Here is a 26,761-nt window from a genome sequence, read left to right as displayed (position 1 = left end):
ATGGAAACGCAAATACAACAATAAAAAGGCTTTCGAAAAGATAAAGAGAAGCGTGCTTAATCTAAAATTAGAAGAAGGTGGCTTGAATATGATAAACGTGGAACACCAACAAAGGATGTTTCTTGCAAAATGGGCATCCAAAGTTGTAACAGAAGATAGAGACAGGCCTTTTTGGACACTATTAGCTAAAGAACAAATGTCTCCCTTCACGAACATTCATTGCACGTTCAACGCAAACATCGCCCCAAACGAAATACAAGGCTTAGATAAGATGAATTCGGTATTTTGGAAAGAAGTCCTAAAAGCTACTACAGCTTTGAATACAGAACGACAAATAGAAAATACGCGGACCGAACCAATTTGGAACAACAAAAACGTTAAATACAAAGGGAAAACTATTTTTTTCGCCAGATGGGCAAAAGCCGGTATAAACTACCTACAAGATTTGTGGACTACTGGAAATCTAATGACGTACGAACAGATAAAAGACATAGTTGGATCTCACGCTGGCCTTGTGTTGGAGTACAATGCCCTGATCAATGCTATACCAAATGAGTGGAAAGCTGAAATGAACAGAGACCCTACACAACACACAGTTGGACACGAAATCAACACAGACAGAGGGTTCCTGAGTACATTACATAACAAAACGATCAGAGAAATAATAAACAAAAAACAAAACCATGACATATGCGCAAGTCAGTTCTGGAAACGAAAGCTAGATATAAATATAAACGATTACTTTACCACAGCTCGTGACTGTACGAAAGAATCAAGACTGAGGCTGCTTCATTTTAAGTTCATTCATAATATTTACCCAACCAACATTATGTTGCATAAAATGGGGGTAGCAAATTCAAACAAATGCATGTGGTGTCAAGAGGTTGACTTCATTGAACACTCCTTTTATCACTGTCAGAAATTGTCATCTTTTTGGAAAATGGTACAACAATATATCTTGACACATTTTGAGCAGCACATCAATATTAGTGAAAAAGTCGCTCTTTTTGGACTTCCCAGCTCTTTTAAACTGAAAACAAATCTCAGAAACCAAATCAATCATGTCCTGCTAATAGCACGACTAACAATCTCCAAGTTCAAATATGGAAAATGTAAACACTTAGAACTAATATTTGATACTGAGATAAACATGAGAGTGAACACCAGGGATCGATTTTAAAAAGGCATTGGAAAATATTGAAATATTGGGAAAATTACAACCAAGTGAAAGAGAGAGGGAGAAAGAGAGAGAGAGAGAGAGAGAGAGAGAGAGAGAGAGAGGTGCATGCTACATTGCTTTGCATGTCAGCAAGAGATGCCTATGTGACTGTTGTATTCATGTTCTATATATGTATGTGTAGGTATGTATATATATATATATATATATATATATATATATATATATATATATATATATGGAGAGAGAGAGAGAGAGAGATTTATATATGTATGTATCTAAGGAAATAAAGTAGATTTAGGGACCAAAAGGGAAAAATGATGACGAGCAAAAATAGGATCACACACACACACACACACACACACACACACACACACACAAACGCGCGCACTCACCCCACACATTAACACGCACGACTTTACACGTGTATGCTCATGTACACACTAATGGCAATACATGAAGGACCAGACACCCCCCTGGCCTGCCACCAAACGTGAAGAAAACAAAGAAGAGGAGATGGACGGGAAATGCAGTACGATGAAAAGAGGACACCGGGCAACAACCAGTGGAAGAACCAGATGAAGAAGATAAAATGTATCAGCAGGATGGAAGAATAAGCCCAGGACAACAACAACTAAACAAGCTGCAGCTCTGAAGATGAAGTCAGAGGATACAAGGCGACGAACCCGAAGGGCAAGAGACAATGACAGAAAACACGAGAAGAGAACCCACAGACATACAGAAACATACAATAGCGAACAGCCAACTCTGAACCATTAATTAACAGACAAAAATGGACATAACCAAATACAAAGTACATTACAGACACAACACAATAAGGATGGTCTCAGTATAGACCAGTCATCCCTGATGACGGAAATGTCTGATTTCCCTTTTAAAAAAAAAAAAAGAAAAAAAAAAAAAAAAAAAAAAAAAAAAAAAAAAAAAAAAAAAAAATTGGTCACTTGCCAACTGTTAATGTTGAGCTTACACAGTGCCCACCACACTGCTGTTCCACACTGGTCAGGTGACCAGTCAACATTCAGGGGTCAGGCATTTTCAGCTGACCAACACTGGTCCATTCATACAGGCAGTTTTGCCCATGATGACAATTAAAAAAAAAAAAAAAAATTCTCCATTTACTTGTTGACAGATAAAGCTTTTGTACAAGTCATAAATGCATTAACTCTAAGTGTCAAATAGATAATGCATACAGATTAGATTCCACATATTTGGCTTTGGTCATGCGTATAACTAAAAAAAATCACACAGATAATGCATACAGGTTTGTTTCCACATATTCTCATACTCATGATTATGTTGTATAAGTCTGAACTCTTTTTCAAAAAGTCATAGCAATGGACTGGGATCTGACAGTTGATGGTTATTATAAATATCAGCGGTCACAGAATATGTGGTCTTCTTTCTGGATGGAGTGTGACAAGGATCTACAGCTGACAGTTTTTGTGTTTCATTTACCTGTTTTACAGGTAGGTTTTACTGATTGTCAAGCCCAATATTCCAAATGATTTGAGAGTCTCCAGAATCCTCCTAAAGAAATCTACATGCATGTTATTCTTCTGTGCACATGTGCATGTGTGTCTGTGTGGGAGGGAAGGGTGGGGGATTGTAGCAGCAGTGACAGTTGATCCTCCATAGCCAGATACTTCTTCACTATCAGACACAGAACAGACACCAGCACTGACACAGGACAGACACCAGCGCTGACACAGGACAAAACAGACACCAGCACTGACACAGAACAGACACCAGCACTGACACAGAACAGACACCAGCACTGACAAAGACACAGAACAGACACCAGCACTGACAAAGACACAGAACAGACACCAGCACTGACACCGGACAGACACCAGTACTGACACAGGACAGACACCAGCACTGACACAGGACAGACACCAGCACTGACAAAGACACAGGACACCAGCACTGACACAGGACAGACACCAGCACTGACAAAGACACAAGACACCAGCACTGACACAGGACAAACACAGAACAGACACCAGCACTGACACAGAACAGACACCAGCACTGACACAGGACAGACACCAGCACTGACAAAGACACTGGACACCAGCACTGACACCGGACAGACACCAGCACTGACAAAGACACAAGACACCAGCACTGACACAGGACGAACACAGAACAGACACCAGCACTGACACACAACAGACACCAGCACTGACACCAGACAGACACCAGCACTGACACAGGACAGACACCAGCATTGATACAACCATGGACACAGAACAGACACCAGCACTGACACAGGACAAACACAGAACAGACACCAGCACAGACAGAACAGACACCAGCACTGACAGAACAGACACCAGCACTGACACAGAAAGACACCAGCACTGACAAGGGACAGACACCAGCACTGACACAGGACACCAGCATTAACACAGCCATGGACACAGAACAGACAACAGCACTGACACAGGACAGACAACAGCATTGACACAACCATGGACACAGAACAGACACCAGCACTGACAACACTATGGACACAGAACAGACACCAGCACTGACAAAGAGACAGGACAGACACCAGCACTGACAACACTATGGACACAGAACAGACACCAGCACTGACAACACTATGCACACAGAACAGACACCAGCACTGACAAAGAGACAGGACAGAAACCAGCACTGATAAAACAATCACCAGTACTGACACAGAACAGACACCAGCACTGAAACAGGACAGAAACCAGCACTGATAAAACAATCACCAGTACTGACACAGAACAGACACCAGCACTGACACAGGACAGAAACCAGCACTGATAAAACAATCACCAGTACTGACACAGAACAGACACCAGCACTGACACAGGACAGATGCTGTGAAGAAAGCAGAAGACAGGGAGAAGGGTTGGGGAGAGAAAGAGGTAACAACTGGCAAAGATGATAACAGAGAGTGAAAGAGAAAGGTAAGGGGGTTACACTGTAACAGATACAGACACAAATACAGAACACATACTGACACAGGCCAACACTGAAAAGACAAGAGAGCTGAAGCCAATCAGAGAGAAAAACAAACGAACAAAACAAAACAAACAAAAACAACAAGAAAAAAGCCAGAGAGGTCAGGAGAAAGGAAAGAGAACAAAATGGAGAAGGAAGGGGAGACAAGTGCACACAAGTCCAGGAAAGAAACGATAACGGAGATGAAAGCAATTTCCACATCATTTTATTGACAATTCTGTCAATGTCTCAACAACAGCACATTCACCATTTTTAAACCACTTCTGCCTGCAATGACACAAAGTCACAAATATCTGGTCACCACAATCCACTGCTGTCAATTGCAACATGATCAGCATCAGGTCATCAAATAATGTGGCCTAGAAATGCAATCAATCTCTTACATAATGGTCAGTAGATGAGGTCGTATCAATGCTGTTGTATTCTGGGGAGCACACAAACACAATATATATATTCAACCACCCAACTGAACTAAAGAATGATAAATAAAACAAAATTAAGTAGAACTTAATGGCTTTCTTTCCTATTTAATGCACACATATATTAATCAGGGGAAATTAGGGAATGTGGACACTTTTGTGGTGCAGCTGACACACGCTTTAAATCAGAGGGTTAACCCAAGTGGGGAGAGGGGTACAAAACTAATACTGGTTTCCATCCTCCCTGACCACCTTACACCACTACTTCGTCATACTCCTCTTCCTCGTCTAAACCCACTGCCATGTTTTCCTGTTTTTGTCGTTAGTTTTTAATAATTATTATCATTATCAATATATTACCATTATTATCATTATTATAATATGATCATCATTATACCACTTTCTTTGTCCAGAATTATGTTCAAGTTGAGTTTCTTTGGATACCTACTTGACTCTCGTCACTGCTTGCTGGACGACAACATGCTAGAGGAAACATTACTATACTGTGGTGTCAATCAGAAAAAAACATTACTTTTACACTTTGTGATGGGTTTGTGGAGTGTTTTTAGCTACCGCTTGCCATGTCTCAGATCTTCTACCTACTTTGTCTACTGTTTATATGGCATGCACAATTGCTGATTTGAATTTTCATGCTGGCAAATTCACTGGACTGAGTATGACAACGGCTGTTTCTGCAGCAGCTGTCTGTTTTCTTTGTCAGGTCTGTGTAAAATAATTCAAATTCAATTTACCCAACAGACATAATTAACAAAACCATGTAAAAGAGGGATTCCTTCATACTTCCCATTGGGTTTGCACCACCGAACATGGTAAGTGGTGCAGTATGTGATGCCACAGGTAGACATGCTGGTTGTACTGGTACAGACAGGCATGTACTCAGTTAATATTTGCCACTTGAAGTTGAAGCAACTTCAAATTGGCAGCGTTCCAAAACATGTCCCAAGTTTGTATGCTTTAGAAGCTGACTCAAAATACAGAATGTTTTGGGTTTTTTTGTAGGAAAACTAAACAAGTGTTCAAACACAATCTAAACAAGAGAGGCAAGGCCTTCAAGACTCACTTGTGATACACTTAAAAAAAAAAAAAAAAATCCAAGCTTTTTATGTATTGAGTATAATTTCAAAATGTAATGTTTAAGATGAGAAAGATCAGTTTAAAGCAAATTAAGTCCCCTAGCATTAATTACAGAGTAATTTCCCTTTTTTACTATCTGCACCAAACGTTTGCAAAATTAATAAAACTTCCATGCTTAGCAAAAGAAGTTCCTGTTTGAACAAAAAATGATAATAATGACTGCTCTTGTTGTTGGGTCAGAATATCTGATCAAAGTGCCAAGTTTAGAGAATACAAAAAATATAAATATAACAGTAAATGCAGTTTGCAAATAATTAGGCTTCATTTTCTTTTTTTTTTGTGCCCTTCCCAGAGGTGCAATATTGTTTTAAACAAGATGACTGGAAAGAACTGAATTTTTCCTATTTTTATGCCTAATTTGGTGTCAACTGACAAAGTACTTGCAGAGAAAATGTCAATGTTAAAGTTTACCACACACACACACACACACACACACACACACACAACCGAACACCGGGTTAAAACATAGACTCACTTTGTTTACACAAGTGAGTCAAAAAGTTGGGGCGGAGGGAGAAGCTTCAAATTATTTTCTTGGGGAGAAACATAGTGTGGAAACAGATACCATGCTACCTTGAGAAACTCTATCCATAAAAGTAATGATGTGGAAGCAGGAAGCAGAGAAAAGAGCTTGTCAATCATTTGTCAGCAATATTAAGTATGGTGGGTTAAGTGTTCACACACACACACACAAAGCGAAGAGAACATGTTTTTTCCTCCTGGTATGTGTGCCTTGTCTGGGTTTCGTGAGCTGTTCATTTAATTATGTATTCATCAAGTTTTCTTTTGCTATTTCTGTGCAGCTTTTTCTTCACAGAGCTAAGGAAAAAGAATAATTTCCTTAATATATATATATATATATATTTAATCTTACAGTGCAATGGTTGGATATCCTGGATTAATTATGTCTGAAGCATAAGGCCAACATATATCAAGCATAACCAATCACGAGACAAGATGACTGCAATAGCCATCCACCACTTACCCCAACACTTCATCAGACTACATTCAAGAGATTGTACATCTACACCCGTCACCCACACACTTCATCTGACGACAGATTGTACATCCACCCCCTCACCCCCACACTTCATCTGATAACAGATTGTACATGCACCCCCCTCACCCCCACACTTCATTTGATGACAGATTGTACATCCACCCCCCTCACCCCCACACTTCATCTGATGACAGATTGTACATCCACCCCCACACTTCATCTGATGACAGATTGTACATCCACCATCCTCACCCCCACACTTCATCTGATGACAGATTGTACATCCACCCCCACACTTCATCTGATGACAGATTATACATCCAACCCCACACTTCATCTGATGACAGATTGTACATCCACCCCCCCTCCCCACCCCCCACCCACATTCATCTGATGACAGATTGTACATCCACCCCCCTCACCCCCACACTTCATCTGATGACAGATTGTACATCCACCCCCCTCACCCCCCCCCCCTCCCCCACATACACACACACATTCATCTGATGAGATTGTACATCCACCCCTCTCATCCCCACACTTCACCTGATGACAGATTGTACATCCACCCCTCTCACCACCACACATCATCTGATGACAGATTGTACATCCACCCCCCTCACCTCATCTGGTGACAGACTGCTCATCCACCCCTCTCACCCCCACACCTCCTCTGGTGATAGATTGCTCATCCACCCCCCTCACCCCCACACCTCATCTGGTGATTGCTCATCCACCCCCCTCACCCCCACACCTCATCTGGTGACAGATTGCTCATCCACCCCCCTCACCCCCACACCTCATCTGGTGACAGATTGCTCATCCACCCCCCTCACCCCCACACCTCATCTGGTGATAGATTGCTCATCCACCCCCCTCACCCCCACACCTCATTTGGTGATAGATTGCTCATCCACCCCTCTCACCCCACACTTCATCTGGTGATAGATTGCTCATCCACCCCCCTCACCCCCACACCTCATCTGGTGACAGATTGCTCATCCACCCCCCTCACCCCCACACCTCATCTGGTGATAGATTGCTCATCCACCCCCCTCACCCCCACACCTCATTTGGTGATAGATTGCTCATCCACCCCTCTCACCCCACACTTCATCTGATGACAGATTGCTCATCCACCCCCCTCACCCCCACACTTCATCTGATGACAGATTGCTCATCCACCCCCTTCACTCCCACACTTCATCCTATGACAGAATTGTGCATTGCCTCAGGCCACTCTAGGCTCCCCATTTCACTTTCATTTTTTTGTAGGAGGTTCAACTGTCAAGATGCAAAAGCTTACATGAATACACTGGACATGCAGTTGTTAAGGGAAATGATGCTGAGAGAGAGAGAGAATTTTCTTTTTATATAATAGAAGCACAGCTGTCTACACTATAAAGATGTTTATTTTATTTTTCTGAATTTGAATTTTAGCTGAGATATTTATTTTATTCTAAGGATTTTAACTTTACTGGTGTAACTGATGTTTTTATGTCTGTAATTGATGCTCCTATTCCGTGCTTGTTTAAAATTAGTCGTGTGTTTTACAGGTTAGTATTAATTTATATTGATTTCACTACCATATTTGTTTGATGCCTTGTGCAATGATGTATATAAAAAGGGTGGAAAGCGCCCTTTCTGTGTGTGTGTGTGTGTCTGTGACTTGTTTTACTATGACTTTGTGGAGAGTGATTTTGTTATGTACGTTGCATGCCAAATTTTATAAATTTGCTTTAAATCTATATGTATCACAGATTTCTCCACACTTAATTCCTCTACTAATAAATTTTTTTCTGATTCTGATAAGTCTAACATGTACGGTAGACTGTGATCCATCATGTATCAAAGTATACTGGCATTATTTTCAAACCAACAATTAAGCATATTCTTCAAAATGGAAAAGGGTCTCTCTCAGCCCCCCAAAATGCATAGTAGTAACATTCTGAGCAACACACTGGACCTCATTCATGGCATCAGATATCATTTTTCTCCCGTCTTGCAGCAAATCTCTGTGTGTGTGCATACATATCGGTATGTGTCATGAGATCCCTGTGTGTGTGTGTGTGTCTGTGTTGTGGGAGCTGCCGAATACAGGAATGTTTGTGTGCATGCATGTGTGTGTGTGTAATGCAGGAAATGGGGAATGTGTGTGCGCATGTGTGTGTGTACATGTATGGGTGTGTCTATCTATTCATATGTTGGGACTCTTGTGCTTTTATGTCGTGTTGGACCTCTGTACATTGGTTTGTCTGAGAGTTGGGCCTTCGAGTCTGTGAGACTGCAAATTGTTGCATATTTGTGTGTGTGTGTGTGTGTGTGTGTGTGTGTGCGTAATGCATTTTTGTGAGTGTACATTTTCACACTTGGGTTGGTGTGTGCACGTGCATAGATGCACACGGTATGGGTTCACTCAGCATAACAATTTTTCCATCATGCTTATATTCAAATCTTTTGCCTTCTACTTATCTTTCCCAGCACTATATTAAATTATTTTAATCTAATGTACTAACCTTTTATTATCATCTTTTTCTTCACTTAAATTTATTCTATCTATTTACTTCTCTTCACAACCTGATTAAACGCATTAGGTTACACTGCTAGCCAGACATCTGTTAAGTGGATGTGGTGTAGCGTATATGTACTTGTCTGAACACAGTGATGTTTTCTTGAGACACAAAAACTTAAACTGTAACAGATTGTACATCCAACCCCTCACCCCCACACTTCATCTGATGACAGATTATACATCCACCCCCCTCACCCCCACACATCTGACGACAACAGATTGTATATCAACTCCCCTCACCCCCACGCTTCATCTTATCGTAGACTATAGAATTGTGCATTGCCTCATGCCATTGAGCTCCCCATTTCACTTTCAATTTTTTGTAGGAGGTTCAACTGTCAAGATGCAAAAGCTTACATGGGTGTACTGCCCTGGACACGCAGTTGTAAAGGGAAATGATGCTGGTAGCCTAACAAGCAGTCTACATATGGGAAAATCTAAAATCCCAACAAAAGTAAGAGTAACTAAAAAACCAGGTACAAGGCCATCACACCACTGATCCCTTCACAGAAAGAATCACAGAGAATTGGAGCAGCCGTAAGTCTTACAATAAGTTACATGTAAGGTAGACAGCAATCCTTCGCTAAACAACAGCAATCCTTCGCTAAACAAACGAATACTGGCATAGTTTACAAACCAAAAATGTAAACATTTTTCTTCAAAATGGAAAAGGGTCTCTCTTAGCCCCCCAAATGCGTAGTAGTAACATACTGAGCAACACACTGGACCTCGTTCATGGCATCACATATCTTGTGGCAAATCTGTGGTAGAGTGTGTGTGTGTGTGCACGTGCGAGTGCATGTGCATGCTTATGAGATCCCTCTGTGTGTGTGTGTTTGTATGTGTGTGTGTGTTACCAAACACAGGAATGTGAGTGTGCATGTGTGTGTGTAATGTGGGAGATGGGGAAGTGTGTGTGTGTGTGTGTGTGTGTGTATGGGTGTGTTTGAATGTTGGGACCCATGTGCTTTTATGTATTATGAGTGGTGTGGGACCTGTGTACATTGGTTTGTCAGACAGTTGGGGCTTCCGGTCTGTGAGACTGCAAATTATTGCATGTGTGTGTGTGTGTGTGTGTGTGTGTGTGTGTGCGTGCGCGCATGCATGTTTGTGTATATGCATGTTTGTGAGTGTGCATTTTCACACATTGGTCAGTGTGTGCACATGCATGGATGCACACGATGTGGGTTCACTAAGCATGACCATTTCCCTAAAACTTATATTTCAATCTTTCGCCTTTTACTTTTATTTACCTTTCCTTGCACATTTAATGTACTAACTTTTTATCATTCTATTCTTCATTTATTCTATTTATCTATCATTTCTCCCTACAACCTGATTAAGCATCATGCTGCTAGTCAGACATCCCTTTAGCAGATGTGGTGTAGCGTATATTGTCTGAACGCAGTGATGTTTCCTTGAGACACTAAAACAGATTGTATATCCACCCCCCTCACCCCTAAACTTCATCTAATGACAGATTGTATATCCACCCCCCTCACTTCATCTGATGACAGATTGTACAGCCACCCCCCTCACCCCCACAGATCATCTGGTGACAGATTGTACATCCACCACCCTCAACCCCACACTTCATCTGATGCAGATTATATATCTACCTCCCTAATCCCCATACTTCATCTGATGACAGATTATACATCCACCCCTCTCACCCCCACACTTCATCTGATGACAGATTGTACATCCACCCCTCTCACCCCCACACTTCATCTGATGACAGATTGTACATCCACCCCTCTCACCCCCACACTTCATCTGATGACAGATTGTACATCCACCCCTCTCACCCCCACACTTCATCTGATGCAGATTATATATCTACCTCCCTAATCCCCATACTTCATCTGATGACAGATTATACATCCACCCCTCTCACCCCCACACTTCATCTGATGACAGATTGTACATCCACCCCTCTCACCCCCACACTTCATCTGATGACAGATTGTACATCCACCCCCCTCACCCCAACACTTCATCTAATGACAGGTTGTACATCCACCCCCCTCAACCCCACACTTCATCTAATGACAGGTTGTACATCCACCCCTCTCACCCCACTTCATTTGATGACAGATTGTACATCCACCCCCCTCACCCCCACACTTCATCTGATGATAGATTGTACATCCACTCCCCTCACCCCCACGCTTCATCTGCCAAGATTGTACATCCACCCCCCGCACACTTCATCTGATAACAGATTGTACATCCACCCCACCCCACTTCATCTGATGACAGATTGTACATCCACCCCCACACTTCTTTTAATGATAGATTGTACATCCACACCCTTCACCCCCACTTCATCTGATGACAGATTGTACATCCACACCCTTCACCCCCACTTTATTTGATGACAATTTGTATATCCACCCCACTCACCTCCACGCTTCATCTGACAAGATTGTACATCCACCCCCACAATTCATCTGACGACAGATTGTACATCCACCCCTCTCACCCCCACACTTCATCTGATGACACATTGTACATCCACCCTCCTCACCCCCACACTTCATCTGATGGCAGATTATACATCCACCCCCATTACAACATTTACACACAGCGGCTCCACCCAGTAAACTTAAGTTTGTCTTGTGTTTGTAATATATATCTACCTTCCATCTTGTGTTTGTATATATATATATCTTCCAGATGATTCAGGGTTATAAAAATAAAATTCTTGTAGCAATATGGCCCAAACTAACCATGCTCTCCACCTCACCAGGCACCTTGCCAGGACAGTACTGAGTAGTCCACATCACCAGTCCCCAACACCAAATCACCAAAAGAGAACGGCAAAAAAAACAACAAGAAACTGACAACAGACGAACGCGGTTATTTGGCAAAATTACGGTTTTATTTGGGATTGTATGTCGAGTTTGTTAAGATAGTAGTACAAACTGCACCACACATATGAATGCACACTTACAAAGACTTTTAAAACAATTAAAAGAGCCACGCATGTGCTCACACACACAATGTATGCACAGAGCCCATTGTGATACACACACTGAAGATCTGCAAATCTGTAATATCATTTAATCAGTTATTACTGAGATAGTAGCTGTGGTTTTCAATGTTGGTACTGACTACAGTATCCAGAACAAAACACTTTTTGAAACATGGAACACTGTGTGCATGTGTCTTTGAGTGTGTATGTGTTAGTGTCATTGTTTACAATGCATCTGCATATGCACACACATCATACACGGTCAGAAGACAGAAATATGCATGCACCACAGCCTGCCATTTGTAACCCATCAAGAAACATAAATGCAAACCAATAAAAATGGCTATGCACTGTCATCCAAGTCTTATGACTTAACACACTCACCTCTGCCTATCTTCACACCTGCACTGATAATGGCACATACTGACATAATGTAAAGTGCCAAATCTCACGCCTGCATTTAAATCATAATATTAATACCACACAAAGTCCTGGAAACAAACTGCATTTAAATAATAAAATGGCTCACACTATTGTGCCAAACCCCACACCTGCTTATAATTCATAGAGACATGAAAGGACAGTAATGCTAGCCAATAGCCAGTATAGGGAGAGGGCAGGAGATATTTCTCTGCAGGTGTGTGGGCATGTTTATCTGTGTGTGCGCATATCAGTGTTCTTACATGCATAAATGGGAGAGAGGGCAGATACTGTGTGTGTGTGTGTGTGTGTGTGTGTGTGTGTACACCTATATCATACAAACATGCACGAGTGTGTGACATCTGCAAACTGGTGGATTGGGGTTGTTCCATTATGTAATCTTAGTTGTTGAGTTCAATATTTCAGTTGTGATGTCATCTCTTGAAAAGTTCTGTCTTACCTCATTGTTTCCTTTGACATGATGATTGATGGCTGTGAAGTAGTTAGAGGAGGGTGTAAGTGTAAAACTTAATCATTTATTTTTCATTTGCACCTTAAAATGTTCCTTTCTTTACATGATGACTGAAACGTACACGGTAATCAAGAAAGGGTTACTGGATTTTCATTTATTTCAACTGCGTCTTAAAATGTTTTATTTTCTCACCAGTACATTTTCCTTTTACATTATTATTGAGGTGTGCATGGTGATCAAGGAAGGGTGTGGCAATTACTCATCTGTTTTTTTTTCATTTTATTTTGTAATTTGTTGACGAGCATATTAATAAGCCCAAAGAAAATTCTCATGTTGATTAAAGCAGACAAATCTGTTAAAATGAACTAATTTGAATTCAAAGACACACACTGTATTGTGCCAAACCTCAAATTGCTGTTTTTCAGTTTAAAACTTGGCAGTGGGTGACATCACAGCTTAATCCATGAATAAAATAGCTTACTTGTTTTTCCTAAAATGACTCGTGAATTATATGAGAGTAGAACGATACATTCTTTGTTTACATTGAATGTGAACACTGTTACAAGAGGCTATTCCTACAAACTGTAAAGTTTCAGTTAAAACTTTCAGATTTGCAAATTTGTTTTACTATTCCTACAAACTGTAAAGGTTCAGTTAAAACTTTCAGATTTGCAAAATTTTTTTTACTAACAGAGAAACAAGTGCATGGAACAATCTGCCACAAGATGTCTCAGCAGGAACAGTGAATACTTTTAAAAATTATCTTGACAAGCACTCAAAGAATTCTAAATTAAAAACTCATCTGGATATTTTGTGACTGATGAACTGACAAGCAATCCACACTCTCCTTTTCTTCCCCACTTCAAGCAGGCAAAAGGCCTTATCAGACCTACACACCTTGATACTGGAAATGATATATGATTGCATTGGCTTACTTTGGGTTTCTTTCTCCCTCGTGTGTGTGTGTGTGTCTGTGTGTGTGTGTGTGTGTGTGTGTGTGTGTTCCAGTTTCATTCAATATCTATTCATAAAAACTAAAAAAATACTATTAAATACATTTTTTTAAAGTTTTTTTTTTCTTCAAATGTGTGTGTCTGCTTCAAGAGAGAGAGAGAGAGAGAGAGAGAGAGAGAAACTAAATCGGTCAATTCAATGAATAATAAACACTGCTTTCCATCTGACCCAATCACCCCCTCCTGTGCCCCACCCCTGACAAATACTTCATGCTTTGGACATTTCAACAATAGTGAATGTAACAAGCTGGTTAACAAAGAGACCGTGCCATATCATTTGGGTTTCAATCAAATTATTTTTCTCAACTGTGTTTTCACAGTTAGTTAAACTACATGAAAACAAATAACACTGCCAAGCCACACACTACACTGATCTGGCTTCTTTTTTTTTTCTCACTATTCTCAGTGATCATGTAAGAAGTGATTCACTCAAACCAAACAGCACAATCTCTTCTCCATCCCACCCTCCTGTTCCCATGTCGACCTGACAACTGCTGGTTTGTTCCAACACTGCAGTTCTATGAGGCACTGAGGTCTGTGTTAACCCATATCTGACCTTACTATTACCTGACCATCCTCTACCATCCTATAGCTATAGGATGTACTGGATTACATGACCATCATGCTCTTCCTTACCCCATTCACTGATGATGCTCAACACATTTATCTAATCCCTCAAATATACACTTACCCCTTGACCCACACCCAACCACTCATACAGATATGTCCCAAAGCACACACATACACACACTCATATATACACATGCATACAGACATATGCACAAGTACACATCCACACTCATATACATACACATCTATATCCATCCCACTCACAAACATGCTCACATCCAATGATCCATCCACACACAAACATCTACATCCATCAACACACACTCACAAACATGTTCACATCTATCCATGTACAAATTAGCATGTCCACACTGCACAGCCAACCACATACAAATAAGAAATATGTCAATTCCTGTCCACATTAACACTCAAACATGTCCACATCCATCCACATACAAACATGCCCACATACACAAACATGTCCACATCCGTCCACATACTCGTATGTCCACAGCCATCCACAGAAACACTATCATGGCCACAGCCATCCACATACACACAAACATGTCCACATACACACTAACATAGCCATAATCATCTAAAAACATATCCACAACCATCCAGACACACGTCCACATCCATACACAACCCCTAGGCTACCTACATGGCGCAGTAAGTCGTCATCGCAAGCATGTACGCTTCGCTGCCACAATGAGATAACTCGTCATCGAAATATTCTGACTTTTCCCTGGTTTGCATTCAGTTCGTTGACAAAAATACTGTTAGCTTTAGCTTGGGGAATCTTTCTAGATTCTATTCATAGCTAGAAACACCATCTGCGTCATGAGGTAGTCTTTTATTTGAACGTTTTGGCTGGGTTACTGTTGCAGTGTTTGCCTGACTCCTCACCTCGCTCGCTCAACAAAATGTTGGACTGACGCCACGCTCAAGACATGCGATCATGGCGAACTAAATCAACCAAGATTGCTTTCTTTAGCTGATGCTTAGAAAGAATTGAAGCGTAAATTCAAAGGAGAAGACAGTGATGAACATTTATAGGACAATTTGATAGAAAATAAAGGGAGCCATCAAGAGAGTGGCCAAGATACAACTATCAGTGAGTAATGCCGGCTGTACAGCTGTAGCAGACAACAGAAAGTGACCGAATTATTAGCAGGACACAGTGTGAGCGATTTTCTTGGCACTCACCCAGCGCGGTCTGAAGATTAGTGGATAAAGTGACCGTATGACAGGGGTGAAGAAGAGGGGGGTGGAGACTGTGGGGGTGTGGCCTCACATCCATATTATCACTTGGAGAAGTCACAATGCATTGAATATCTCTTTTTTTTTTCTCTTTTGTTTTACTGTGGTTGTTCTAGCATGATTTTGTGTGTGCAGTTATCCATTTGTCCAGAAAATATTATATGTTAGTGCATATTACTTGACTAGTGTTTGCAATGAACAAGTTGAAAATGTGACAAAAAACAAAACACTGATTTCAAAATGACAGCATGTCACTAAAAATATATAAAATGGGAAAACATCATGTGTTTTGTATTCTTTATTCATTTACCTTTCAGAAAATATATACTTTTATAGGTCTTTCTCCAATAACAAAGAGCACTGAATTTTTTGAAAATTTATACCAGTTTTTTGTGGAAAAAACCCTGGCAAACAGATTTCACTTAAATCTTATTTTCCTGGCAGCGAAAGGGTTAACATGGCCACAGCCATCCACATACACATGAACACAGCCACAGCCACCCACATTAACATAGCCACAACCATCCACATACATGCGAACAAGGCCAGAGCAATTCACATACACATTAACATGGCCACAGCCATCCACATTAACTAGCCATCCACATTAACATGGCCACAGCCATCCACATAAACACTAACATGGCCACATCCATCCACACACACACACACACAGATCCACATCTGTCCACATTCACACAAACATGTCCACAACCACCTACGTTAACATGGCCACACTCTTCAGTCATATATTACATATAATACACTAACTTGGCCAGCCATCCACATCTGACAACCACACTAGCCTGTCCTCAACACACTCACATGTCCACAGCCATCTACAGACACACAAATGCCTACAGCCATCCACATACACTAACATGGCCTAACCCATCTGAATATGTCTGCATCCGTCCACATACAAACATACCCATAGCCATCCAGACATTCACAAAAGATGCCCACATACATCCACCAACACACGCTCACAAACATGTCCACATCTATCCACATGCAAACTTACAAACATGTCCACATACATCTATATAAACACACAAATGTGTAAACATACATAAACACTGACAACCATGTCCACATTCATACGCACACTCACAAACACATCCACCCACCATGTATACACAAAATCACAACCACACACGCTTACACACCCCCTTCCCCGAAGACTCCTACCTAGCAACACAACACATCCCACCCCGAGATTCAGAAATGAGGCCAACACCAACAAGTGTCAGAAATTCTTTTATGAAATTGCAAATACATACATAAATACAAAACACAATAATACTAATAGTAATATGCAAACACATTGTTAACTAGATTCAAACATAATCATAAAGTGTCAAAAAAATTCAACAAATTTTTTTTTATAAGACAACCAACTTACCAAGCCAATGTAAACAGCTATCAGGCCTTTTCCTCCCTCCTCTTACCTTCAAAACTGGAAAACTTCCAAGGGAACAGTCAATAAAAATACATCGCAAGCAACGACTTTTTGTTATCAGTCCATCATTAAATTCTTCCTTTGCTTTAAAACATGGCTACAACTAGCTCCAGCCAGTGAAGATGTTATAGACTTTAGTGCAAGACTTTGAAAAATGCTGCTGTGAATTCTGCACCAGCTAGGCTGGTGAGGGTGATGGAGGAGAGAGGACAAGGCCAGCTCAAAAAGGGGAATAATGACCTCTTGTTCAACATAGAGTTTCCAGTATTTCCCAGCACTTGGAAACTGCTCCACAAGTCGTTCAAACAGCGTGCGTCCCTCCTCGATCTTGCGCATCTAGCCAACAAAAGGAGGAGTTTGTATTATATACTCCATGTTTGGTGATACACATACTTACCATGTCAAACTGATGCAAACTAGGCCTATCAGTTTGCTCTGCTTGGCCAAATTTTGCGCAGCTAACAGTGAAAAGACACCCCATCTTGCCCGGACCGCTCTTAGCCAATCAAACACCTCTAAAAGCTACAAGCCCTGAATCATTCCGTGGCCATCGAGAAAATGCCCTATGAGAACCACGGCAGAGACACGGGGACGGACGGGCGGGCATTCGAGTTTGACATGGTAAGTATATGTATTACCAAACATGGAGTATGATACAAACTCCTCCTTTTGGTGTCATATACTGTACCATGTCAAACTGATGCAGAATTTAAAGCAAATGGAGGAGGGCAACACCTACTGGTTGGCATGGGGAGTCCTTGTAACCTAGATGGCAGTGTCAGCTGCGACAAAGGAAATCCCCTTGGAACTGTCAGCCTTGGTCATACGGAAATCCCTGAGGCAGAAGTTGATGAAGGGATTCTCAGACCACCGGAAGGCTGCCTCCAAGACATGCTGCAGTGGAACCGAGTGCTGGAAAGCAGCCGAAGTGGCTATGGCCCGCACTTCATGTGCTCTAGGATTAAGACAGCTGATATCTCTGTGAGCATGAAAGTAGGCTCTAAGAATGACTTGGGAAACCCAGCAGGAAATTGTACCTGCAGCAATGTCTTTCTTGTAATTCTCATTGAGGGAGATGAGAAGACATCTCTGAGAAGAACACCTGCAGCGAGACCTATCCCAATAGTATTTGAAGCACTAAACAAGGCAGAGATGCCTATCCTCATTGTTTTGGGCAATAATATCAAAGGTCTGACCCTCAGAGAGGGGGAAGGGACCTCCGGGTCTTGGTTCTTAGCCAGGAACTCTGGAAAACGGGTGATGGAACCATGTATGTGGAATGCCAGATCTTGTGGCATTCCACTAAGACCATGAATCTCGCTTCTATGATGGCCCGTGGCCAGCAATAGAAGGAAAGTGATCTTGAGGGTGAGCAAGTTGAATGGAATTGTACCCAAAGGCTGGAAGGGTTGCTTTCGGATGAAATCAAGCACCAGAAATAAATCCCACAGGGGCACTCTCCTGTGGTTTCTAGCTTCCTTCAGAGAGGCACCCCTAGCCACCTCTCTAAGCAGGAAATCCGCTTCAAAGGAAGGACCACCTGACTGACTGATGGTGGTACAGATGGCAGACGTGTACCCTCACACTGAACTAGCAGACAGGTTGAGAACCAAGGAGCAGTAAGCCAGAAAGTAGGCTAGCTGCATGCTCGCAGGGTTAGCAGAGGGAACGTCCTGAGCCGTACACCACCGCAACCATTTCTTCCAGCCAAAGGCATATAAAGCCTCAGTCCCCGCCCTCCTTGCTTTGGAGACTATGGAGAGGAGGTCAGGGGAGGCGCACCCCTCGGAAAGCACCTCCGACACAGAGGCCGACTGAGGGGTTGAAGACTTCAATGGTGGTGCTGACAGTTCTGACCTCACAGTAGCCACGCGTGCTGGTGGAGCAGCTGAGGATTGGAATGAGGGATCCCCGAACGAGGCTGCCTCAGCATATGAGGTTTAGTTTCGAGTTCCAGAGGTGGAACGTGTGTCAGGGACTGGAGGTCCGGATACCAGGGCTGAGCCGGCCATTTCAGCACAATGAGAATCAGCTGCCATCGGCCAAAACCACTGCTCCCCCACCCCCTGAAGGGTGTCCTTGTCCAGGGTCCACCTTGTGTGGATGACACTCTGTTCTTGGACCTGCTGAGCACATGTGCCAAGATGTTGACTTTTCTTGCTATGTGTCTCGCTGAAAGAGCAATGCTCTTGCTGTGGCACCAATGGAGGAGAGCCTCGGTCTGCAGGGAGAGGTCTGGCGAATACGCCCTCCCTCCCACCCCCATCCCCTTTGTTCACATAACATGCAACCGTCGTGTTGTCTGTGCACAAGCGGATGGTCTTACCAGTGGCCTCCCCGCGAGGTGCAGGAGAGCCCTGCGAACTGCCTCCAGTTCCAGAACACTGATGTGGCATACGCACTCCTCCGGGGATCAAGTCCCTGCTGCATGGAGTGAGTCCTTGTGGGCTCCCCAGCCCAGGGAGGAGGCGTCTGTGAAGAGTGCCACTTGGAAGTGTAGGTGGGGCTATGGGCACCCCTTGTGTCCGAAGAGGGGTGGCTAGCCACTCCGATGTCACCTTGAGGAACCACTCGCCCAGACATATCTGGGTATGCCATGGTTGGGATCTCCGGGACCACCATAGCCTCGGTGCCCTCTGAAGAGGGCGACTGAGAACTGTGTCCAGGGGGATGTGGTGTGCCATGGAATCCATCATGTCCAGGAGAGTCCGTGCTGTTGCACGACAGGAATGGCGCAAGTGGCCGAGGAGGTCTGCCAGTCGGTCCCAGCGATCTGGCATCGGAGAGACTATCATGGACTGTGTGTCGAATCTCATCCCTAAGAAGTCGAAGGACTGACTTGGGGACAGATCGCATTTCTCCTGGTTCTGGAGGAAGCCCAGTTGGGAGCAAAGGCCTAGAAGTCTGGCCGTATACCTCTGACACAGGGCCTGCGACTGGGCCAGAATAAGCCAGTCGTCCAGGTACACACAGAGGCAAATGGATTCCGACGAGACGATGGACACAATTCCCGCACCACCTTGGTAAACAGGAAAGGGGCTAGGGACAGACCAAATGGGAGGGCAGAGGACTGAAATACCTTGTCCTTCCAAACGAACCTGAGGTACCGACGGGACGCCAGATGAATGAGGATATGAAAATAAGCATCTTTCAGATCGATACAGGTAGCCCAATTGCCCTGTTGAATGGTCTCTTGAACCTGCGCTTATGTGTCCAACTTTTATTTGGGGGAGGAATTTGTGAGGGGAGACGAGTCCAAGACTGGTCTCCACCCTCCCGAGACCTTTGGAATCATGGACAACCTGCCGTAAAAACCGGGGCCTGGGTCCGAGAGTTGAGATATAGCCCCGATGAGGAGTAGGTGCGATATCTCTGTCTCAAAGTCTAAGACACTCTCCTGCTCCACAGAGCTAGGCGCATAAGGATGGGGAGTGGGTCTTAGAGGAGGGCGGTCCTCCACCCAAGGCAGCATGTACCCAGACCCTAGCGCCGACACAATCCAGTCGTGGAGTCCCAGAGCGCACCACTGATGTGCGTGCCGGGACCGGTTTCCTACTTGGAGGGGCTGGATGACTGGCAGTGCTGAATCAGGGCCCAGTCATTGGGGGTGCTGCCTTCTGACTTTGGGCATGGCCGGTCGGCTTGGATGGACATGAGGTGGTTTATTCCTCTGCCGCTGATTCTGCGCACGCTGCTTCGCCTTAGGTGGCGTGGCGTATGGAGGGGCCTTGATGGCCTGTCTCTTCAATGGCAGCAAACCCTGATGCCCCTGGGAGGTGTCGGCTAAATATGAAGCCACCTCCCTGTTCGTCTCTGCCCTGTGGCTGACGAAATGGGGTGCATACTGGCTGAAGAGGGAGCGCTGCTGTGCCGGGATGGACCGCAGGGCAGCCCTCTCCTCTAATGGAATGTTGGAGAGGTACAGAACGGCAACATGCCGAGCCAGCACAGTACTGAAGTGAAGGCTAGTAGCTGTGTCTGCGGCCGCTGTGAGACCACAAGCTACCCTATTGCCAAAAGTGTTTAACCTCTGGTCAGTGAGGAGACCCAGAGGGACAGAGGAAGGCAACCCCGTGTCCTGATCAACTGGACACTGTTCCCACAGCTCACTGGCCCTGTGGAGGAAAGTGTTGAAAAAGGTATAAAACGTGGAAACCTCAAGGAGGCAGTGGCAGGCCAATCTGTCCCACTCTGCTAACATTTTAAAAGATAGATTAGCTGAAGTCGGGGAAGGTGCTGTGCTGGGAGACCAACATCCTGTCCTGAGCGGAGGGCTCCGCTTCCATGTAGGCATGGTGGTCCTGTGTGTACAAGGACCACACCCCGCCTTTGGAGGAGTCTTTGAGGAACTTGCCCGGGGGGAAGGCACACGGGAGAGAAAGACTCCCTGCCTGGAGGAGGGATGAAAGCAGCACCCCTGACAGTGCGGGCTGCTTTATTGAGCCATTCCTGCACCATTTCTGGCACTCTGAGTTGTCTGGTGGTTCTGGAGTTAGTCACATTGCCTAAGGAGGGCCAAGGGTGAGAATGTAGCTTGAGGGACCCACTCAGCATGCATGACCCGATTGGGGAGGGTCAGTTCGAATTTGGCTAACTCCAAGTTTGGTTCAGGCTGATCCCTAGGGAGGTGCGGGCTCAATCTGTCACCCTAGGATGGGGGCAAAGAGTGCTCATCCGCTTGTTCATCCTCCTCCGAAGACAGAGGCTCCCACTCTTGCTCCAAGAACATCCCCGGCTGGGTGCCATCCCAAGTGGATGTACCTGCTGGGGGTCCTGTGAACTGTGGTCAGCCCAGCGGGACGAGCTGGGACGATCCCGAGCGGGAACCATGGCAGCAGCTGTTACCTCCTTGATGCCTAAAGAGGGCAGGGAGTGCATGGACTGTAGGTCCAACCACGCTTGGGATGGCAGGTGCCGCACCTTCTCAGTGTGGGCATCCCTGGATGCAAGAGGGACCCACAAGTGCTGTGAGGGGACACCCACCCACTCATCTCCCTGTAGGACCGAGGGTTGGGGGGCGGGGGGGACTGCAGGCTCCCCTGGGCTGAGTGGGGCGACTTGGCAGCCGTCAGTCCTGAAAGGCTGCCGTTGTGACTGTGGAGATCACCTGTGGGGTGACAGAGGCCCGATTTGTGGACTGAGTAGTAGTATTGGCTGAGGAGCTCGACCTGACCAACAAGAAGTCAATTACACTGGTCAGGATCCGCCTGATAGGCACGGGCCTCCCCCAGCAGGGGAGACCAGCCAGATAGCGGGAAGACCTGCGAAGCAGGTGGTCACGCACCCCGAATCCCCTCCTGTGGGGAGACTGGGGTGGCTTGGCCCGGGCGGGCGAAGTAGAGGTCCCCCCACCCCTAACCCAAACCAAACCTTTCTCCCACACAGATGAAGGTGGATGGGGGGGCTCGGCAGTGGAGGGAGGAGGGGAAATAGCAATGGAGCCCCTGCGGGCCGTCTCAGCTTGGGGCCAGAGTAACAGCCGGGTACGGCCTCCACTGAGTTCATGCCTAACCCCAAGTCCCCACCACCAAGAGAGGACTTGCCAATCCCCCTTATTCCTCCTGCTGGGACACCTCAGGAGGTGATGCTCGTACCCCTTTCCCCCCGGTCCCCTAAATGACTGGTTTAATGGGACAAGCGTCGCCTCCGCGATCCACGTCAAAAGATGCATCGCCACAGTCCCGATCGGGAAAAACCATGAGCTCCAGGCCTGGGAGAGTCTTGCCAAGTCTCGATCCCAGCAGCATGGTTCTGCCATCGTGGAATGACGTACGAGGTGTGGTAACCGTGCTTAAGCACCCAGCAAAAGTTCCGAGGCCCAAAAGAGAAAGGACAGACAGGATCGACTGAGAGGTAGAGAAAAAGTAAGATTCGAGGGGTCAGAGTCGAATCTAGTACACAAAGGGTAAGAACACAATAAAATCAAGCTACATGCAACAAAATAAGGCCAAATGAACACGCTTAACAGCCAAAAAAAGCATTAGACGAGACAGAGCATAAACCTGACAAGATGGCATCGAGAGCCTTGGCCAAAGAAATGGTTCAGCACTTGTAGCTTTTAGAGGCATTTGATTGGCTAAGAGCAGACTGGGCAAGACAGGGTGTCTTTTCACTGTTAACAGTGCAAAATTTGGCCAAGCAGTGCAAACCAATAGGCCTAGTTTGCATCAGTTTGACATGGTACAGTATATGACACCAAACCAACAACTTTGTCTCAATTACAACTGACATCAACTTCAAACACCTTACAACTGCATTCATGGATGTAAGGTACATGTGCATACAATTATATGTGTGCATATACATCATTACATGGGACCAGGAGTGTATCGCTGTATGCATCTGTTTATCATACTTTATGCCTGGTTTTCTGTCAGCACAAATAATATGACATGAATGTGAGAAATAAGATCTAAATGTGAATGGATACTGTGCATATGTCCATGCTTGTAGCTGTTGACAGAATATGCAAAAAAATCTACATCTATAGGTGCATGAACATGTGTTGTTTTAGAAAACATGCATACTTTGTGTGTGCATGCGTGCGCTTGTGTGAAAGAGTGTACAGAGTATACATGTGTATCATTATTGAGGTTTCTGTTGTGAAATAGTCACCTGCATGCTGAATGAGGAAGTTTAGAGTGCACAGTATCCATAATGACAATAATACAAACTTAATGTCATTTGTTTATCTTTTCATGAAACACGAAAGGAAACAAACCTGGAGAATATATAAATCTATAAAGGAAATACATGCAAGTAAATATTTATAACAATAAAAAGCAACCTGATAAATCATCTCATAATCCAAAAATAAATTAATAAATAGACAAAGCCTTCATGGTACATATGTGATTCCTTGCAATTATAAGAATTAAGACCCCCTTTCTTCCCCCTAAAAATAAAATATAAACAGGTATGTTGGGTCAAATATTCAGAATTGTATTGTGTTGTACTGTATTGTAGTGCACTGTATTACCCTTTTGTCACAAAATTTCTCGTGTGAAATTCAGGCTGTTCTCTCCAGGGAGAGCACATTTCTACACAGGTACACTAAGAGCACCACCCTTTTTTGGGTTTTTTTTTTTCTGCATGCAATTTTGTTTGTTTCCCTATCGAAGTGTATTCTTCTATAGAATTTTGGCAGGGACGACCCTTTTGTTAATAATGTTACCATAGTTTCTTTTACAAACTCTAAGTGCATGCTGCACATGGGACATCAGTTTACCCAAATTAATGTCTCATCCCAATGACTAGCATCCAGACCACCACTCAAGATCCAGTGAAGGGAGAGAAAATACTGGTGACTGTGGTATTCAAATCAGTATGCTCAGATTCTCTCACTTCCTAGGTGGATTATTACAACTAGACCAACACTCCAATAATTGTGACTTATCATTGTGACTAAAAAGTAAAAAATAAAAGAATACATTACATCATATGTTTCTGTATACATGAAAAGTGCTGAAATGTGAACCCACAGTTGGGCAGTCTTGAATTACAAGAGTACATCGGATTTGCTTTCCACTAGTTGTTAAATATCCAAACAACTTATATAAAATGCATTCTTATAAGAATATCAAACTACAACAGTTAATTAAACTTTATGTTTAACACATTCCAGTCTTTTCCATAACTTTTCCATTCAGATACTTCAAAACAAAAGTAACTATCACATGCTGAATGATTCCCAAAGTAACTAAAAGGCAAGATGACAGACAAGAAATTGTAATTCATGTCGTCATCTCATAAGTTTACATTCACTTCACATTTAGTGATTTACCAGACATACACATAAATCACTTGGATACAAACACATGCGTTCATAAACAGACAATTTAAATGGGGTCATTACTAACTTTGTTAATACACATGAGCCAAAAATCAACTTGCTTTTTTAATAATACATAAGCCAAAATATAAACTAAATCAATAAATGTTTCAACTGTATAAAAGGCCAACATATAAACAACAGCACTCAGGGAAGAACAAATGTCCGCCAAGATATTCGTGACATTTCTCATCAGTGTTATGAATCCACATACACAATATCAGAGTATGTCCCAGTACCTGAGCATCTCGAATGAGGACACTCCATGCTTCTGTGTCATAGGGAGAAGCCTTGATCCGCTTCTCTGCTTTGACTATCTTGTCAGCAATGTATCCCGTGTCCTGGAAATGACAATACACACAATGAGACGCCTATCAGATATAGTGCAGTCCATTAAAAAAAAAAGTTTGTTTGTAGAGGCTGTGGGGTGGGGGAGGGGAGGCAGCCTTTAATTAATGGCCATGATGACTGTTCAAATCACTAGCATTCAACATCATCATCCTTTTCTTTTCTTTTTTCCAAAAAGCAGAAGCAGTACTTTTAAGGTTAGTATTAAAATAGTAACAAATAATGCAACACACAAGCTCATAAGGTTTGAGCAAGACAGATTTTCATCACCATTCTGGCTTTGATCACAATTTTGAGATGAACATCACAAACACATCATTTTCTATTAAAGGGTTAGAAATTTCTGGACCTATGTTGGCAACTTCTTTCAACATCTTTTTAAGCAACCTTACCTTTAAGTCATATTCAATTATTCTCATGCCATATGAGCAATTTTAGGCTTACTTCATTATCACTTTCTGGAACTTACACCCAGCCTAGTGCTCTCCCATTGGCTTTTACATAATGTTATTGGTACTGGTATGTGTGCTAAATATGTGAAAATACATGATTTAAAAAGTAGCACACCAAATAATACACTGGTAATGGCAAACTCAGAGCTCCAAGAAAAACAACAGTTCAGTTCCATAATCATATTTCACAGTTATTTTGCACTTTCGTTCATTTTACATACTTCTGTGTGCACTGTATGCTAAATGACTGCATGTTGACTGATTATTTTCATCTCACTAAAGATATTCAGGCAAATAAAACATCATAATCTATATTGACTGTAATATTCTCAATCCTGCCTGACGAGACAAGCGTGAAGGGGGGCAAGAGTTAGACTTTTTTTTTCTTTTTTTTTTTCATTGTTATACACTCGTTCTAAAAACAACAAACCTCTGGTTGAGCCATATTTTGTGTGCCTCTCCAATTCAAAGATCTGTATACTAGTATTTCACTGAAAACAAATCACAATCAAGAAAAAGCCTTAAACTTCGGCCAGAAATCGGGCCGCGTTCCTTCTTCCGCCAGACGCCATAACGTTTTTCGCTTTCTCTCGAGGAAGGCGAGAT

At 43.3% G+C, this 26,761-nt stretch overlaps 1 protein-coding gene across 1 annotated transcript in view; it reads right to left on the bottom strand.

Moving 5' to 3' along the window:
- LOC143298363 (cleavage stimulation factor subunit 3-like) overlaps positions 1-26,742 on the bottom strand; it is a 57,563-nt gene extending 30,821 nt beyond the window's left edge. Inside the window, exons 1-3 of the mRNA XM_076611261.1 lie at positions 26,586-26,742; positions 25,595-25,696; positions 17,765-17,860 (exon numbers count right to left, since the gene is read on the bottom strand). Coding sequence (XP_076467376.1) covers positions 17,765-17,860; positions 25,595-25,696; positions 26,586-26,600 — 213 coding nt within the window. The 5' untranslated portion in view covers positions 26,601-26,742. The remainder of the gene's footprint in view (positions 1-17,764; positions 17,861-25,594; positions 25,697-26,585) is intronic.
- Positions 26,743-26,761: the final 19 nt, after the last annotated feature.

This window comes from Babylonia areolata, chromosome 23 (genome assembly GCF_041734735.1).
Source record: "Babylonia areolata isolate BAREFJ2019XMU chromosome 23, ASM4173473v1, whole genome shotgun sequence".
Classification (NCBI taxonomy): domain Eukaryota; kingdom Metazoa; phylum Mollusca; class Gastropoda; order Neogastropoda; family Buccinidae; genus Babylonia; species Babylonia areolata.
The sequence above is the reverse complement of the archived record's forward strand: the minus strand, read 5'-3'. Positions and strand labels throughout refer to the sequence as shown.